General features: G+C 54.3%; 1 protein-coding gene across 1 annotated transcript in view; it reads left to right on the top strand.

Moving 5' to 3' along the window:
• The first annotated feature begins 12377 nt into the window (after positions 1-12377).
• Positions 12378-16003, top strand: part of LOC113407286 (coagulation factor XIII B chain-like) — a 36602-nt gene continuing 32976 nt past the window's right edge. The window contains exon 1 of the mRNA XM_029912361.1: positions 12378-12560. Coding sequence (XP_029768221.1) covers positions 12378-12560 — 183 coding nt within the window. The remainder of the gene's footprint in view (positions 12561-16003) is intronic.

Below are 16003 nucleotides of genomic sequence, written 5' to 3'. Positions count from 1 at the left end.
ATTTCTTTGAAGGGAAGATTTGGGAAGATTTTTCTTGTCTATAAGGGAATTGCTGTCTCTTGGGTACTGCTAACTGATCTTTGCCAGAGAATGTCTCCTGGGGCTCATAAATATTTCTGAGGAGCACTGGAAACTCTCCAAATTGCACCAGCTGCCAGGTAAGGGCTCACCATAGATGGGCTACCTCCTTTAGTATCCATATATGGTACTCAGTGTATTTTTTTCAGTGAAAAGTATAAACATTTCTAGCAAAGGGCTTTTAATAAAATGTGTAACTGTTGTGGTGTCTCCTTGTTTGATTATAGAAGAATATTTTTATTTAAATGGGGAAACTACCTAAACAGATCATCCAGTTTGTTGCCCTTCTTCTACAGGAACCTGAACACCCTGGTTCATGAAGTTCTACAGGCTGAGGAGGAAAATTTTATGGAAGCCCTTGTTAAAATACTTGCAGCATATTATTGAATCAACTGGTAGCAATTGTTCTAGTATCTCAGAAACTATGTTTTTAGCTTAGTTTATCAGTTGTCTTTGCTTAGAACTTCTAAGAGAATGTGCATGTAGGTCAGAATATGAATATGCCTTCAACTGGAACTTGTTAAACCAAAAGATGGGATTATCCTGTCCGTTAAAGCTGGGGCATTCATAAAACAGTCTGATCATGCAACAACGTTTTGTTTGTCTAGCAGACAAAGGCAATGACCGTTTTTTCGCTTTGAACCTACCAGCTTTCAGTGCAAACAAACTAGTAGAATGTAGCCAGTTAGGGATGGAAATAGAAAACTAGACACGCTGTCAACCAAAGTAAATAAATTGATAACAGCAAAATGGCCTTTAAACCAGGGGGCCTGAAAATTCCCAGAATTTATGGCTACTAGTTTCCAATTAATCTATTTTACCGTTTGCCAAAGTTCATTATTTTATAGTGAAAGCAGCTGCCATTTTCAGCATTTTTCTCATTATGCCTCACTATTATTGAGCTTCTTAATTGAAATAAAGCTACTCGGGTCTAGTCATTCCATTTAAGGAATAAAAATCAGTAAATGCTTTGAAATACCTTTTTTGTGTGTTACAAAACATACTCCAAATAACTTTTTGTAAATAATTAACTGAATTTTCAAAAGAAATACTGAGTTAGCCACTAGTGTTCACAGAATGGTGAAAACTTGTTAGAGACAATGAATATGGCATTTAAAAGCTGGATTTTTCTCATAATTTTGGTTGATTCAGGAGAAACCTCAGCAGAAGGTAAAAGTACTGAGGCATTCATTTATTTATAAAAGAATATGATAATCTAGAATATAGTTTACATATTACTTTTAGGAAAGTGCTTTATGCAGTTGCTTTAATTTGATAAATGGTTTTATTCTTAATGGGAATATATTTTTGCTAGTGGGGTTTATATTTCTAATATTTTTGATTGAACACTTGCTATGTTGAACCTTGAAATTTTGACACAGATATAGCACCTATGGGAAAAGCTTCAGACACTAACATATGAACATCCCATTTTATTATTTCTGGAACCACTTCCTTTGAGCTCATTCTGCAGCAGTTACAGAAACAGACTTTAGTCCTATTTTATTTGTAGACAAATCATATAAATTGCAATGGTTGAAGGTACGCAGACTTATAAAAGTAAAAGAACTAGGGAATCAAATGCTAGCCTATAGCTAATAACCTAAGATGATGCTCTGCACCTCATGTTCCTGGTTCCTCCAGTATGGGATACTGCTCCCTTCACCCCTATTTTCTAGAAGCCAAGATTTTTAACTATTCCCATCACTAGCTAATATGACAAGCCATTGTATCCATCTCCCTTATCTTTTTTTTTTTTCCTGCAGGCTGGGTCACTTCTAACTGGACCAATCTACTCTTGTCTATATTTTTAGTTTTTCCACTGTAAGAAAATTACATCCTGTCAGTCTATAAATTCCTGCCATGTAGCTTCCAGAGTGCAGACCAATTTACAGACTGCTCTCCGCTCTCTAGGTAGAACCTCCTTGAATTAAGGTGCCCCCTCTTACCTTCTCTTGCTAGGCCTGTCTAAAGGAATTAGGAATGCAGGAATTTCAAGTTTGTTTAGTACAGCAATATGTTAATTCAATAAGTCATTAATCAAGCCTGATGATGTCAATAATAGTTTACTAGTAAGTAGTAGTTACTTTCCTTTGTTCTAACAAAAAGAAATGCAGGGGTGCCAAACTCGCTTCGGGCAGAAGGCCATATTCTTCTTCGAGTGCTTGCTCATATCCATTCCAGTTAGGTGTGTGCGCGCCGCGTGCACGATCGTCGGAAGATTTTTACCCTAGCAACACCCGGTGGGTCGGCTGTGGAGCCCCCTGGAGTGGCGCCGTTATGGCGCTGGATATATACCCCAGCCGACCCAGCGCCCCCTCAGTTCCTTCTTACCGCCCCTGACGGTCGTTGGAACTGTGGAGCGCGGCTTAGCTGATCTCCACTCTCCCTAGCTTTCTCATTTTCATTAGTGTAGATAGTTGTATATAGTTGTTATAGTTCTTTAGATAGTTAGTTGTTAGTTTTTTGTTTAGTTGTAAATAGTTAGCGGGGGTTTAGGGGGTTGTCTCCCCCCTTTTCCCCCCGGCGCACAGCCGGGCTCATGCCCAAGGCTCCTGGCTTTAAGCCGTGCGCGTCCTGCGGGAAGCACATGCCAACAAGCGACCCGCATAACTCCTGCTTGAAGTGCCTTGGGGAGGCCCACCCCGCAGATAAGTGCCCTATCTGCAAGGCCTTCAAGCCGAGGACGAGGAAGGAGCGAGATTTCAGGCTCCGATAGCTCCTGATGGAGGCGGCTCTGAGTCCGGACCCTCCTTCGGTGCGCAGCACCCCGGCACCGAGCGCCTCCGTGCGCAGCGCCCCGGCGGCTCCGACCGGTGCATCGGATAAACCTCGGCACCGACCGACGTCGGCACCGCGCCCGCCTCAGGGGCCTCGGCGCCGATCGCCGTCTCCGGGCCACAAGAAGGTCCGCAAGACCCAGGACAAGGCTGCGCCGAAGACGCCGGCTCCCTCGGTGCCGGGGGTAGAGCCGCGTCCGCCGTTGGACCGCCCACAACAGGCGGCCCCACCGTTGACTCCGGCACCGAGGCCGTCGAGTCCGGTGCGGACTGTTTCCCCACCTAGGCTGGTGGTGGAACCTTGTCTCCCGTCCACCCCGGAGACATTTGCAACTGCACGGGACCTGATTGCCTTCACCGAACCGGGGCCGTCACACCTCCCGGCACCGGCTGCTCCGCGACAGCTGCAGTCCAGGGGCAAGCCTGCCCTGCTGCGCCCGCCGTCTCCAGCTCCAGACGTGCGGCACCGTTCGAGGTCCAGGAGCACGTCCCGACGCTGCTCGGAGTCCCGGCGCCGAATGTCACCTCGGCACCGGTCGTACTCGCGGCACCGATCACCTTCACGACGCCGTTCCAGATCCCGGCACCGTCGTGACGATCGGCACCGCTCGGGCTCAAGGAGAAGCTCCCGGCACCGGTATGAGCGCCGCTCGGGCTCGAGAGGCCGCTCCCGGTACCGGGCCTCCTCGAGGTCTTCGTCCCGCTCCAGATCGGGCTCTCGGCACCGAAGAGACTACCGGCACCGATCCCGATCTAGATCTCGGCACCGTTCCCCGGCACCGCGCAGGGACAGATCGCCCTACGACCGGCACCGATCGGCACCGTACCATCCGGTGCCGGTGTCAGTGCGCTCGGCACCGCCGTGGCCATCCAGGTCAGCGTCCCGTTCCTCGGAGGCAGAGGCCACCCACCTGCAGGAGACAGCGGAGGACCCTACGCAAGCTCCTGCGCATTGGTCCTTCTGGACGCCGTGGGCCTACCATCAGGCGCAAGGCGCCCCTCCTTCTGTGTCCCGCTCGGCACGCTCCGAGCCCAGGGTCCCGGAGGCCACCATCTCCCGCCCCCCTCCAGGTGGTATGGAGGCGCCGGTGCCCACTCCGGTGGAGGCCCTGGTCCCAGGGGCTGCTGACGTTCACCTACAGGAACAACTGGAGCAGGAACCACCCTTGGACCCCTTGCCACCGGGGGGATCTTCCTCCTCCTCCCCCGATGAGGCGGTAGCGGGCACATCCGCCATGGGTCCACCTCCTATTGACCTGCGAGCGCACCAGGACCTCTTGCGACGGGTGGCGCGCAATATGGACCTCCAAATTGAGGAGATCGTGGAGGTTCACGACCCCATTGTAAATATCCTGTCAGCGGACGCTCCCTCTCGCGTGGCGCTACCGTTGATCCCGACCATTCAAGCCAATGCCACCACCATCTGGCAGACCCCGGCCTCGATTCCACCCACGGCCAGAGGAGTGGAGCGGAAGTACTTTGTCCCCTCCAAAGACCATGAATATTTGTATACCCATCCTCAGCCGTGCTCACTGGTGGTATCGTCGGTGAATGCGCGGGAGCGCCATGGCCAGCAGGCCGCTGCGCCCAAGTCGAAGGACGCTAAGCGCTTCGACTTGTTCGGACGCAAGGTCTACTCTGCGGGGGGGCTCCAACTCAGAGCGGCCAACCAGCAGGCGCTCCTGAGCCGCTACTCCTTCAACTCCTGGTCCTCGATGGGGAAATTCAAGGAGCTGGTTCCCCAGGAATCGAGGGAGGAGTTTGGGGCTTTGGTAGAGGAGGGTATGCGGGTGGCGCGCACCTCCTTACAAGCCTCGCTTGATATTGCGGACTCGGCAGCTAGGACCCTGGCTTCGGGGATAGCCATGCGGCGACTCTCCTGGCTCCAGGTGTCTGGCTTGCCACCAGAGCTGCAGCAGACGCTACAAGATCTGCCGTTTGAGGGCCAGGGACTCTTTTCAGAGAAGACTGACGCGAGGCTCCAAAACCTCAAGGACTCGCGGACAATGATGCGCTCCCTGGGGATGCATGTCCCGGGGCCTCAGCGCAGACCCTTCCGGCCGCCGCCACAGAGATTTTACCCTCCCCCGCCTCGTCCTAGACAGGACTTTGCCAGGCGGCGGGGTCGAGGGGGCAGGCGGAGGTCGACCGGCCCTCAACCTGGTCAAAACCAGGGACAGCCTAGGCCACCTTCAGGGCCTAGGCAAAACTTTTGAAGGTGCGGTCGAGGACGGCACCTCGGCCTGTATCCAGGATCCGACTCCCCCCTTCCGGGATCGCCTCTCCCGCTTCCACCGTGCTTGGTCCCTTATAACCTCGGACCGCTGGGTCCTTCGCACGGTGGAGAGGGGATACGCCCTCCAATTTTCCTCGCCCCCCCCCTCCCACTCCCCCTCCCCGTCCCTCTTCAGGGACCCCTCTCACGAGCAACTCCTTACACAGGAGGTTTTTGGGCTCCTCACTTTGGGGGCCATAGAGGAGGTTCCATCGGAGCTAAGGGGCAGGGGGTTTTACTCCTGCTACTTCCTGATCCCCAAGTCAAAAGGGGGTCTACGGCCCATCTTAGACTTGCGCGGACTCAACAAATTCATAGTAAAGTTGAAGTTCCGCATGGTTTCATTGGGGACCATCATCCCTTCACTGGATCCTGGAGACTGGTTCGCCGCCCTCGACATGAAGGACGCTTACTTTCACATAGCGATCTATCCGCCTCACAAGCGCTTCCTACGATTTGTAGTAGGCGCAATGCACTACCAATTTGCAGTCCTTCCCTTCGGCTTGTCTTCGGCTCCCAGAGTGTTCACAAAGTGTCTGGCAGTCGTCGCGGCCTTCCTTCGTCGACAAGGGATACAGCTGTTCCCGTACTTGGACGACTGGCTGGTACGCGGCCGCACCAGAGACCAAGTGCAGGCCCATGTCCACATAGTGACACGCACTTTCCACGAGCTGGGCGTTCTACTCAACAGAGAGAAGTCCACTCTAGTACCAACTCAGAGAATAGAGTTCATTGGAGCAATCCTGGACTCCAGACCTGCCCGAGCCATCCTGCCAGACAGCCGCTTTCATACCATTTCAAGCGTCATTCAAGGACTCAGGGCCTTTCCAACTACCACCATAAGGACATGCCTTGCCCTCTTGGGCCACATGGCCTCGTGCACGTACGTGACCAGGCACGCCAGGCTACGACTTCGCCCACTGCAGGCTTGGCTGTCATCGGTCTACCGTCCTCATCGAGACGACCGGAATATGGTGGTCACGGTTCCGGCCTCGGTCCGGGCCTCCCTCACCTGGTGGACGGATCGTACGGTGGTCTGTGCAGGAGTGCCCTTTCACGACCCACAACCCTCCCTCCACCTAGTCACGGATGCTTCATCTCTAGGTTGGGGCGCTCACCTCGGAGAGCACCATACCCAGGGCCTCTGGTCCGTGGCCCAACTAGCCCTCCACATCAACGTCAGAGAGCTGATGGCGGTGCGCCTAGCTTGCCAGGCGTTCCTCAACTTCCTACAGGGCAGTTGCGTGTTGGTTCTCACCGACAACACCACGGCAATGTTCTACATCAACAAGCAAGGCGGAGCCCACTCATCTCTCCTATGTCAAGAGGCCATTCGCCTTTGGGACTTCTGCATCGCCCACTCGATACATCTTACGGCATCCTTCCTTCCTGGAGTCCAGAATACGCTGGCGGACCGTCTCAGCAGGTCCTTCCAGACACACGAGTGGTCAATTCGCCCGGACGTCATCTATTCCGTCTTCCAGAGGTGGGGATTTCCCCAGGTCGACCTCTTCGCATCTCGGGCCAACAGGAAGTGCCAGGTATTCTGCTCCCTGCACGGACGAGCCCCGGGCTCTCGCTCAGACGCCTTCCTTCTAACATGGAAGGACCACCTGTTCTACGCCTTCCCTCCATTTCCGCTGGTCCACAGGGTACTGCTCAAGATCCGCAGGGATCATGCACGGGTGATTCTAGTCGCCCCCGCCTGGCCGAGGCAACACTGGTACTCCACACTGCTGGATCTTTCAGTACGACCGCCGATCACGCTCCCCTTGAGTCGGGACCTCATCTCCCAGGACCACGGCCGGTTGTGTCATCCCGACCTACAGTCCCTCCACCTCACGGCGTGGATGCTCCATGGTTGAGTCGGACAGAGCGGCAGTGCTCGCAGGCCGTCCAGCAGGTTCTGCTCGGAAGTCGAAAGCCCTCTACGCGAACCACTTATCTGGCCAAGTGGAAGCGGTTCTCCTGTTGGTGTGAGCAACGAGCTACTTCTCCCTTGCAGGCACCTATCCCCTGCATACTGGAATACCTCCTGTCCTTAAGACAGCAAGGCTTGGCGACATCCTCAATCAAGGTTCACCTCGCCGCTATTTCCGCTTTCCACCTGGGAGAACTCACGTCTTCGGTCTTCTCTAACCCGATGGTAGTTAGATTCCTCAAGGGCTTAGACCGGCTGTACCCACAGCAACGACAGCCGGTTCCGACGTGGGATCTCAACCTCGTGCTCTCCAGGCTCACAGGGCCTCCGTTTGAACCATTGGCTACCTGCTCACTCCTGTACTTATCCTGGAAGACAGCCTTCCTCGTGGCCATCACCTCAGCACGACGCGTCTCGGAACTCAGGGCGCTGACATCCGAGCCCCCTTACACGGTGTTCCACAAGGACAAGGTGCAGCTTCGTCCTCACCCTGCCTTTCTTCCAAAAGTGGTCTCACCTTTTCACGTTAATCAGGACATATTCCTTCCAGTCTTCCATCCGAAGCCGCACGCTACTCGTCAAGACCAGCGTTTGCACTCCTTAGACGTTCGCAGGGCCCTGGCTTTCTATATCGACCGTACAAAGCCATTTAGGAAGACAACGCAACTCTTCGTTGCAGTGGCCGACCGGATGAAAGGATCACCGGTCTCTTCACAGTGCCTGTCCTCTTGGATTACGTCCTGCATTCGTGCTTGCTACGACCTGGCCGGTGTACCGACGCCACACCTCACTGCTCATTCCACGAGGGCCCAGGCCTCCTCGACTGCCTTCCTAGCTCAAGTACCGATCCAGGACATTTGTAGAGCGGCAGTGTGGTCATCGGTCCACACATTTGCTACTCACTATGCGCTGGTGCAACAATCCAGAGACGATGCTGCTTTCGGGTCAGCGGTTTTGCACACAGCAATGTCTCACTCCGACCCCGCCTCCTAGGTGGGGGCTTGGGAGTCACCTAACTGGAATGGATATGAGCAAGCACTCGAAGAAGAAAAGACGGTTACTCACCGTTGTAACTGTTGTTCTTCGAGATGTGTTGCTCATATCCATTCCAAACCCGCCCCCCTTCCCCACTGTCGGAGTAGCCGGCAAGAAGGAACTGAGGGGGCGCTGGGTCGGCTGGGGTATATATCCAGCGCCATAACGGCGCCACTCCAGGGGGCTCCACAGCCGACCCACCGGGTGTTGCTAGGGTAAAAATCTTCCGACGATCGTGCACGCGGCGCGCACACACCTAACTGGAATGGATATGAGCAACACATCTCGAAGAACAACAGTTACAACGGTGAGTAACCGTCTTTTCCATGTTAAGTGATAGCCCATGGGCTGGAATATAATTTAATTTAGAATTCAGTTCTCCAGTCCCCAGCAATTTCCCACTGATGTCACAGTTAGGGCTTATTTACACTTACAAGTTTTGTTGCCAAAAACTAGCTTTTGGCAACAAAACAGTGATAGCATACACACTGCAAGGTCACTTTTTTCGGGAAAAAACCCTAGTTTTGGCGACATAAAACCCCTGCGAGAGACTTTTGTCTTTTCCCCTCCCTTTATTGTCGACAAACAGCCAGTGTAGACACCACAGTTCTTTTTCTGATATTATCGGCCTCCAGAAAGTATCCCACAATTCCACTGCTGCTGCTCTGGTCAGTGGTTTGAACTCCGCTGCCCTGCAGCCAACCCGCGCCTCCCCCTTGCAAGCTCTGGGACTCTTAAATCTCATTTCCTGTTTGCTGGTTCCCCAGAGGAGCTTCCTGGGTGAGCATAGCTGGCTATCACCCCAAATGCGCTCCTGCTTGGCCCACCGCTGAGTTGTTGGATCTGATCAATATATGGGGAGAGGAGTCTGTTCAGTCGCAGCTGCGAGTGACCTGTAGGAATTGGGATACATACGGGCAAATTTCTCGAGGCTTGTGCGATAAGGGCTATGATCAGGACACAGCAGTGCAGAGCGAAGATAAAGGAGCTGAGGCAGGCATACCATTGCTCCGGTGGTGCACGTAAGACCTGCTGCATCTATTAGAGCTGAATGCTATCCTCGGTGGTGACTCCACCTCCATCGCCGATTGCCCTGTGGATACTTCACATGCTGCTGAAAGAGGGGGTAACCCTGAGGCTGAAATTGTGGATGAAGTCGAGCTAGAAGAGGCTGTGGTGCTCCCAGCGGGTGGGGCACGCAGCCGGGAACTTTTCTCCACTCCAGAAGTGCTCAACGGGGAGCAGGAAGCAGATGAGACTCCGGGTAAGTTGCTGTGGCTTGTGTAGGGAATCGAAAAGTGGGAGGCAGGTAGTGTGTAGCTAATCTGCATGGCCAAGCAGGGTGTCAGTGGACATTGAGACCTTCAGGGAATCCTCCAGAGAGAGGCTCTGATAAGTTTCCTAGCGGTACTTGTTAATCCTCTGCTGCAGATTCCAAGGGATTGCAGCCTTGTTAGGTCCCCCATTGTAGGAAACGGTACCATGCCATTTAGCAATCACTGGAGCTGGGACCAAAGCGGCACATAGCTAAGCTGCATATAGACTGTGGTGAAAGCCGCAAGCATTCAGAAGCTGAGCCCTGGTTTCCCTAGTCACCCTCATCAGCGAGTTGTCAGCCAGCAAGTTGGCCGCCTGTGAAAAATTGTGGTATAATTTTAGAATGAGTTCCCTGTAAAGCTGCCCTACAAGCAGAGACCTTTTTGTCCATACACACAGCTACCTTCCCCCCCCCCCTCCTGAAACTCACCAGGATTGGGGTGCTCGCAGAGCTGTGTGCCTGCCTAGAGTCGCAGAGAGAGAGAGTTTACTAAAATGTCCCTTTTTACTAAAATGTTTCAATCATTTGCTGGAATGTAACAATCCCTCTTCTGTTCAGCACAGACCTTTAAGAACACATCACGCACCCCCGTGGACTGGCTGCGACAGATAAGAAATAGTCCTAGGCGCAGCAAAGAAGAGATGTTCCGTGTGGTGCTGCAGTGTGATGAGAGACAGACCAGGGCACGGAAAGAGTGCTGGGAAGCTGAAAGGCAGGACAGAAAAGAGAGTGCTGCTTTTGCTAGGCAAGCGACAGAACCGATGATAAAAGTTATGGAGGATCAGACCGAGATGCTCAAGTCCTTGATACAGCTGCAGACTGAGCAGATGAGAGTTCGAGTGCCTCTGCAGCAGATGCACAATTCTTTGCCAACCCCACTCCCTCTATGCCGACACATTCCTTTTCACTTCACAGCACTCCTGAGTTTCCCCATCACTCCACCCCCTCTCACAGCTTGCACAATGATAGCTGGAGCTACATGCGGTTGTGAGGTTTTACCCTTATAACAGTAAATAAAGGCTAAGGTATTTAATGGTACAGTGTTTTTATTCTGTGTTCTACAAAAGCATATAGCAATCAATTCACTCTTTGGTACAGGCTTCTAAAGCATTGTGTTGAATGGATCTTGGGCCCCAAAATTGTACATGGATGCAACAGGGAAGCAACTCCAAAGCAGACCTGCATTACTGACCCTCATTGTCAAAGTGGTTCCTCAAAGCCTCTCTGATGTTAATAGCAGGCCTCTGGGCTCCTCTGACAGCCCTAGCATCTGGCTGTTCAACCTGTGCAGCCAAGCGCTCTGCCTCAGTGCTCCACACCTGAGCAAACATTTCACGCTTAAATTCACACAGATTATGCAAAGTGCAGCATGTGGCTATGACCACAGGAATATTGTCCTCGGTAAGGTCTAGCCTGCCATTTAAACTCCTCCAGCAAGCTTTCAAACGGTCAAAGGCACATTTGACTACCATGCAGCACCTGCTCAGCCTGTTGTTAAAACGCTCCTTGCTGCTGTCCAGGTGCCCTGTGTAAGGTTTCATGAGCCAGGGCTGTAAGGAGTAAGTTGGATCTCCCAGGATTACTATAGGCATTTCCACACACCCCACTGTGAACTTGTGGTCTGGAAAGAAAGTCCCCCACCTGCAGCTTTCTGTACAGGCCACTGTTCCTGAAGATGCGTGCCTCATGCACCTTTCCAGACCAGCCTGCATTGATGTGCATGAAATGCCCCTGGTGATCCACAGGCGCCTGCAACACCATGGAGAAGTATCCCTTCCTATTGATGTATTCAGAGGCAAGGTAGTCTGGCACTAAAATTAGAATGTGTTGCCATCAATCGCCCTGCAACAGTTAGGGAAACCCATCTCTGCAAAGCCATCCACTATGTCATACACATTTCCCAGAGTCACGGTCCTATGCAGCAGGATGCGATTTATTGCCCTGAACACTTGGAGTAATACAGCCCCAACAGTGGACTTTCCTACTCAAAATTGATTTGCGACTGACCGGTAGCAGTCTGGATTCGCCAGCTTCCACACAGCTATTGCAACACGCTCCTCTACCGGAAGGGCAGCTCTCAATCTGGTGTCCTTGCGCCGCAGGTCAGGGGCCAGCTCAGCACACAGCTCCATGAAGGTTGCTTTACGCATCCTAAAGTTCTTCTTTGAGTGATTGCTCATGTGTATTTCACAATAGGCGCGTGCTCGCCACGTGCACCGGTGGAAGTTTTTCCCCTAGGATTACCCGTAAGGGAGTACCCCTAGCGACCCCTGGAGTGGCGCCTCCATGGTATAAGGGGCGCTGTGCGCTCCCCCCACCCTCAGTTCCTTCTTGCCGCTAGTTCCTTCTTGCCCCACCCTCAGTTCCTTCAGAACTGCTCTGCTCAAGCTTTGCTGCAGCTTGTCCCCAGCCTCTTGTTTGTTCAGTGTACGTGACCTGTAGTTAGCACTCGATTAGTTTTAGTTTAGTTTAGCTAGTGCGCCCGGGCCGGGGCATGTCCCGTGCGCCCGGGTTTTAAGTTGTGCGACACTTGTAGGCGCCCGATGGCAGTGAGTGATCCGCACGTGGACTGTCTACACTGTTTGGGTGAAACTCATCTCAGTGATCGCTGTAAGATTTGCAGCCTCAGACCAAGTGAGAGAGAGACATTAGGCTCTGGGCTATCCTCATGGAGTCGGCGTTGACCCCGACTCTGGCGTGCCGCTCCAAGTCAGCACCGGGCACCGTGATGTTGGTGCGTGGTGACCCCCCGGCACCATCTACTAGTCGGCACTGCTCCATGTCCACGGGGCACGCCAAGAAGGCTAAGAAGAGACCTTTTCTGCTGTGGCACCAGAGTAAATCTGGGGCAGAGACTAGACCCGTGTTGGGCAGTCCTTGATCCCCATTGGGCTCTAGGCCTTCAACTTAAGTCGAGCGGAGTAGCCGGCCCAGTCTTAGCAGGCTTCCCCGGATGTCCGGATGCCCTCAATGCCGGAGGCCCTGCAGGTGGCCGGGGACATCATGTCCATGCCGGTACCAGGAGTACCACCAATGTTGGCCCCACGCTCCAGAGGCAAGCCGCCACTGGGATCTCCGCAGTCACCCCCGACTCGGTACCGGTCTCGGTCGAGACACCGTTCCCGACGCCGTTCGCCGCTCAGCGACCGTTCCGTATGTAGTCCATGTGGGTCGCCGTCGACTCCCACCAGGTTCTCTGGCTGGGTTCCATCTGACCAAGACTCCAGGCACCGCTCCGCCTCGAGGAGTGAACACTGACAGGACAGAAGTACACAACACCGAAGGTCCTCGTCTTGGAGGGGCTATCGTAGCCAGTTGCGACACGAACATCGACGCTGTTCCCGTTCGTCATCCCGCTCCAGGACCCCGCCTCTGCACCGCTCCTGCAGCCCCGGGCATTGATCGCCGGCCAGTCGCCGTCGCGTATCCACCCGTTGGAGCCGATCGTCAAGCAGCTGTTACCAACGGTACCAGTCCTCCACGTCGAGGTCGCGGTCTCTGGGTTGGCATCGCTCTCGGCACCACCGTTCCTCCCGGTCCAGGGACAGTGGCAGGTCGTACATCAGCCCGGCCTCCCTTCGTAGCCGTCCATCGATGGGTCAGGCGAGCCAGGCTGAACAGCCCGCTTCCCCGGTGCCACAGCAGATGCAGTGGCACCGGGCCCCGTGGCTGGCGAAATGGTACCAGTGGGCCCCGACACAGCCCCCAGTGGGGGTTCTCTCGGTGGCCGGAGCCTCAGAAGGGTCGTCGGCCTCCCTTTCCCAACCTCTGAGGAAGGAATCAGTGGGACATACATCCTCAGCACTGTGCCCGGAGGCCGACCAAGCAGGGCTGCCCGGGGCGGGGCAATTTGTATTCTATGGTATTGCAACTTTTTTTAATGGAAGGGGCCCCCAAAATTGCTTTGCCCCAGGCCCCCGAATCCTCTGGGCGGCCCTGCGACCAAGTGGTAGATTCTCCAGTGCCGGTGGACACGCAAAGTATGGCACCGGCCTCCTCGCCCTCCCCTCCTCCCTCCGTCATGCAGGAGGACTCGAAGGCCCAAGAACTATTAAAAAGGGTGGTATCAAGCCTCAATCTCCAGATGGAGGAGGTGGAGGAGCCCTTTGACTCCCTGTTTAACATACTGTCCACCTCAGTACCGGGCAGGGTGCCCTTGCCTCTTCACGAAGGGGTGGCGAAAATTTCAAATGCCCTGTGGCAAACCCCGGCCTCATTGGCCCCATCTCTAAGAGAGTGGAACGCAAGTATTTTGTGCCTGCCAAGGGACATGAATACCTATACACCCACCCTGTCCCTAACTCCCTGGTAGTCGAGTCGGTCAACCACAGGGAGCAGCAAGGCCAACCAGCCCCTACTCCGAAAAATAAAGATTCAAGGAGGCTGGATTCATTTGGAAGAAAAATTTATTCGTCCTTGAGCTTCCAGTTACAGGTGGCGAACTATCAAGCTCTCCTGGGCCGGTATGAGTTCAACCTGTGGGGCTCTTTGCCCAAGTCAAGGACTCCCTCTAGGAGCGTGACAGGAAGGAGTTCAAAGCGCTGGTGGAGGAGGGTATAGCGGCTGCCAGGGCAACACTGCAGGCAGCGTCGGATGCGGCAGACATGGCCACACGGTCTATGGTCTCTGCAGTGTCCATGAGAAGGGCGTCATGGCTCCTGCTCTCTGGGCTGTCCAGTGAGGCACAGACCTCCTTGCACGACCTTCCATTTGATGGCAAAGCTCTGTTTGTGGAACAAACGGATATAAAACTGTATGGCCTGAAATGCTCCCGCATGATGCTTCAGACTCTGGGCATCTATGTTCCGGCTCCAGCTAAACCTAAGTTTAAGCCGTAGCAGGCCGCCCACTCTAAACATGATCTCGCTTATAAAAAGTTGTGGGACTATAAGAAATGCCCGCAGAGGCAGTCTCGGCCTGTCCCCCAGCCTGGGTCCTTCAAGGGCAAGCAGGCGGGGAAAAGGCGGTTTTGACAGGAGACCCGGGGTCGCCTTGCCAGTTCTCGTCAGGGTTCCACCCCCAATAAAGTTTCTCTTCTCCAATCGGTTGTGTGCTTTCCTCCCGGAGGGGTCACGGCTGACCTCGGACCGATGGGTCCTCAACACCATCTTCTGGGGCTACACCCTCCAGATTACTTCCACCCTGCCCAACCACCCTTCACCCCATCCCTCCTGGGGGACCCCTCTCATGAGGCTCTACTTGAGCAGGAGGTTGGGCTGCTCCTGATCTGCAGGACGCGTACTTCCACATTCATATATTTAAGGGGCACAGACACTTCCTCCATTTCATGGTGGGGCAGGAACACTACCAATTTACGGTCCTCCCATTTGGCCTGTCCACTACCCCCAGCGTATTCACGAAATGTATGTCGATGGTTGCGGCCTACCTCAGGCGCCGCGGGGTCCAGATCTTCCCCTACTTGGACGACTGGTTGGTCAAGGGCAGCTCCCGGTCGCAGGTGCGGGATCACGTGGCGCTCCTTCTGTCCACATGCACCACTTTTGGCCTGTTGGTAAACAACACCAAGTCCACATTAGTCCCGGTACAATGCATAGAGTTTATCGGGGCAGTCCTGGATGCCTCCTCGGCCAGAGCCTCCCTCACACCGGACAGGTTCAAGATCCTGAAGGGGCTAATCGACATGGTCACAAGGTTTCCGGTGATAACAGCCAGAGCGTGCCTCCAGCTCTTGGACCACGTACGTGCATGCCAACATGTGACCCGTCACGCTAGACTCAGGATGAGACCCCTCCAGCTCTGGTTGGCTTCAGAGTTCTCCCAGGCTAGGGACAGGATGGACAAAGTCCTCACGGTGCCTGAGCCAGTGCTTACCTCCCTAGAGTGGTGGTCCTCCCTGAGAAACATGCTCCAAGGAGTCCCGTTCAGGGGCAGGGCCCCGTCGCTGGAACTGGTGTCTGACGTGTCGGACCTGGGATGGGGGGCCCACATGGGGAACATCCAAACCCAGGATCTGCTCAGGACCTGAGCCTCCACATAAATGTCAAGAAGCTCAGGCTGGTACGGCTGGCGTGCATGGCCTTCCGCTCGCACCTGGAGGGCTGGGTGGTCAGGGTTCTCACGGACAACGCAGCCTCGATGTTTTACATCAACAGGCAAGGCGGGGCCCGATCATCTGCCATGAAGGCCTCATGCTGTGGGACTTTTGTATAGCCCACAACATCTGCCTACATACCTACCAGGCGCCCGGAACTCGCGGGCAGATCACTTGAGCAGGGAATTCTCTCAGCATGAATCGTCTCCCCACCGAGAGGTGGTGCACAGACTTTTCCAAGTGTGGGGAACTCCCCAGGTGGACCTGTTCGTGACTCGGCAGAACTGTCCCTGTCCCCGATTCTGCTCCGGAGGGGTGGGGGGAGTTGGGAGAGGGTGCTATTACTGATGCCTTCCTCCTGTCATGGTCAGGCCAGATTCTCTATGCCTTTTCCCCCATTCCTGCTGATCGGCAAGGTCCTGGAAAAGATAAAGATGGACAAGGCCCGGGTCCTTCTGATTGCCCCAGCATAGCCCAGGCAGCATTGGTATGGGACCCTCATGGGCCTGGAGGTCGCCCCGCCGTGGGCGTTGCCATCCCGCCC

The sequence above is a fragment of the Terrapene carolina genome, unplaced genomic scaffold (genome assembly GCF_002925995.2).
Source record: "Terrapene carolina triunguis isolate 2854851 unplaced genomic scaffold, T_m_triunguis-2.0 Scaffold210, whole genome shotgun sequence".
NCBI classification, from domain to species: Eukaryota; Metazoa; Chordata; order Testudines; family Emydidae; genus Terrapene; species Terrapene triunguis.
This window is presented reverse-complemented; position numbering and strand designations above follow the sequence as displayed.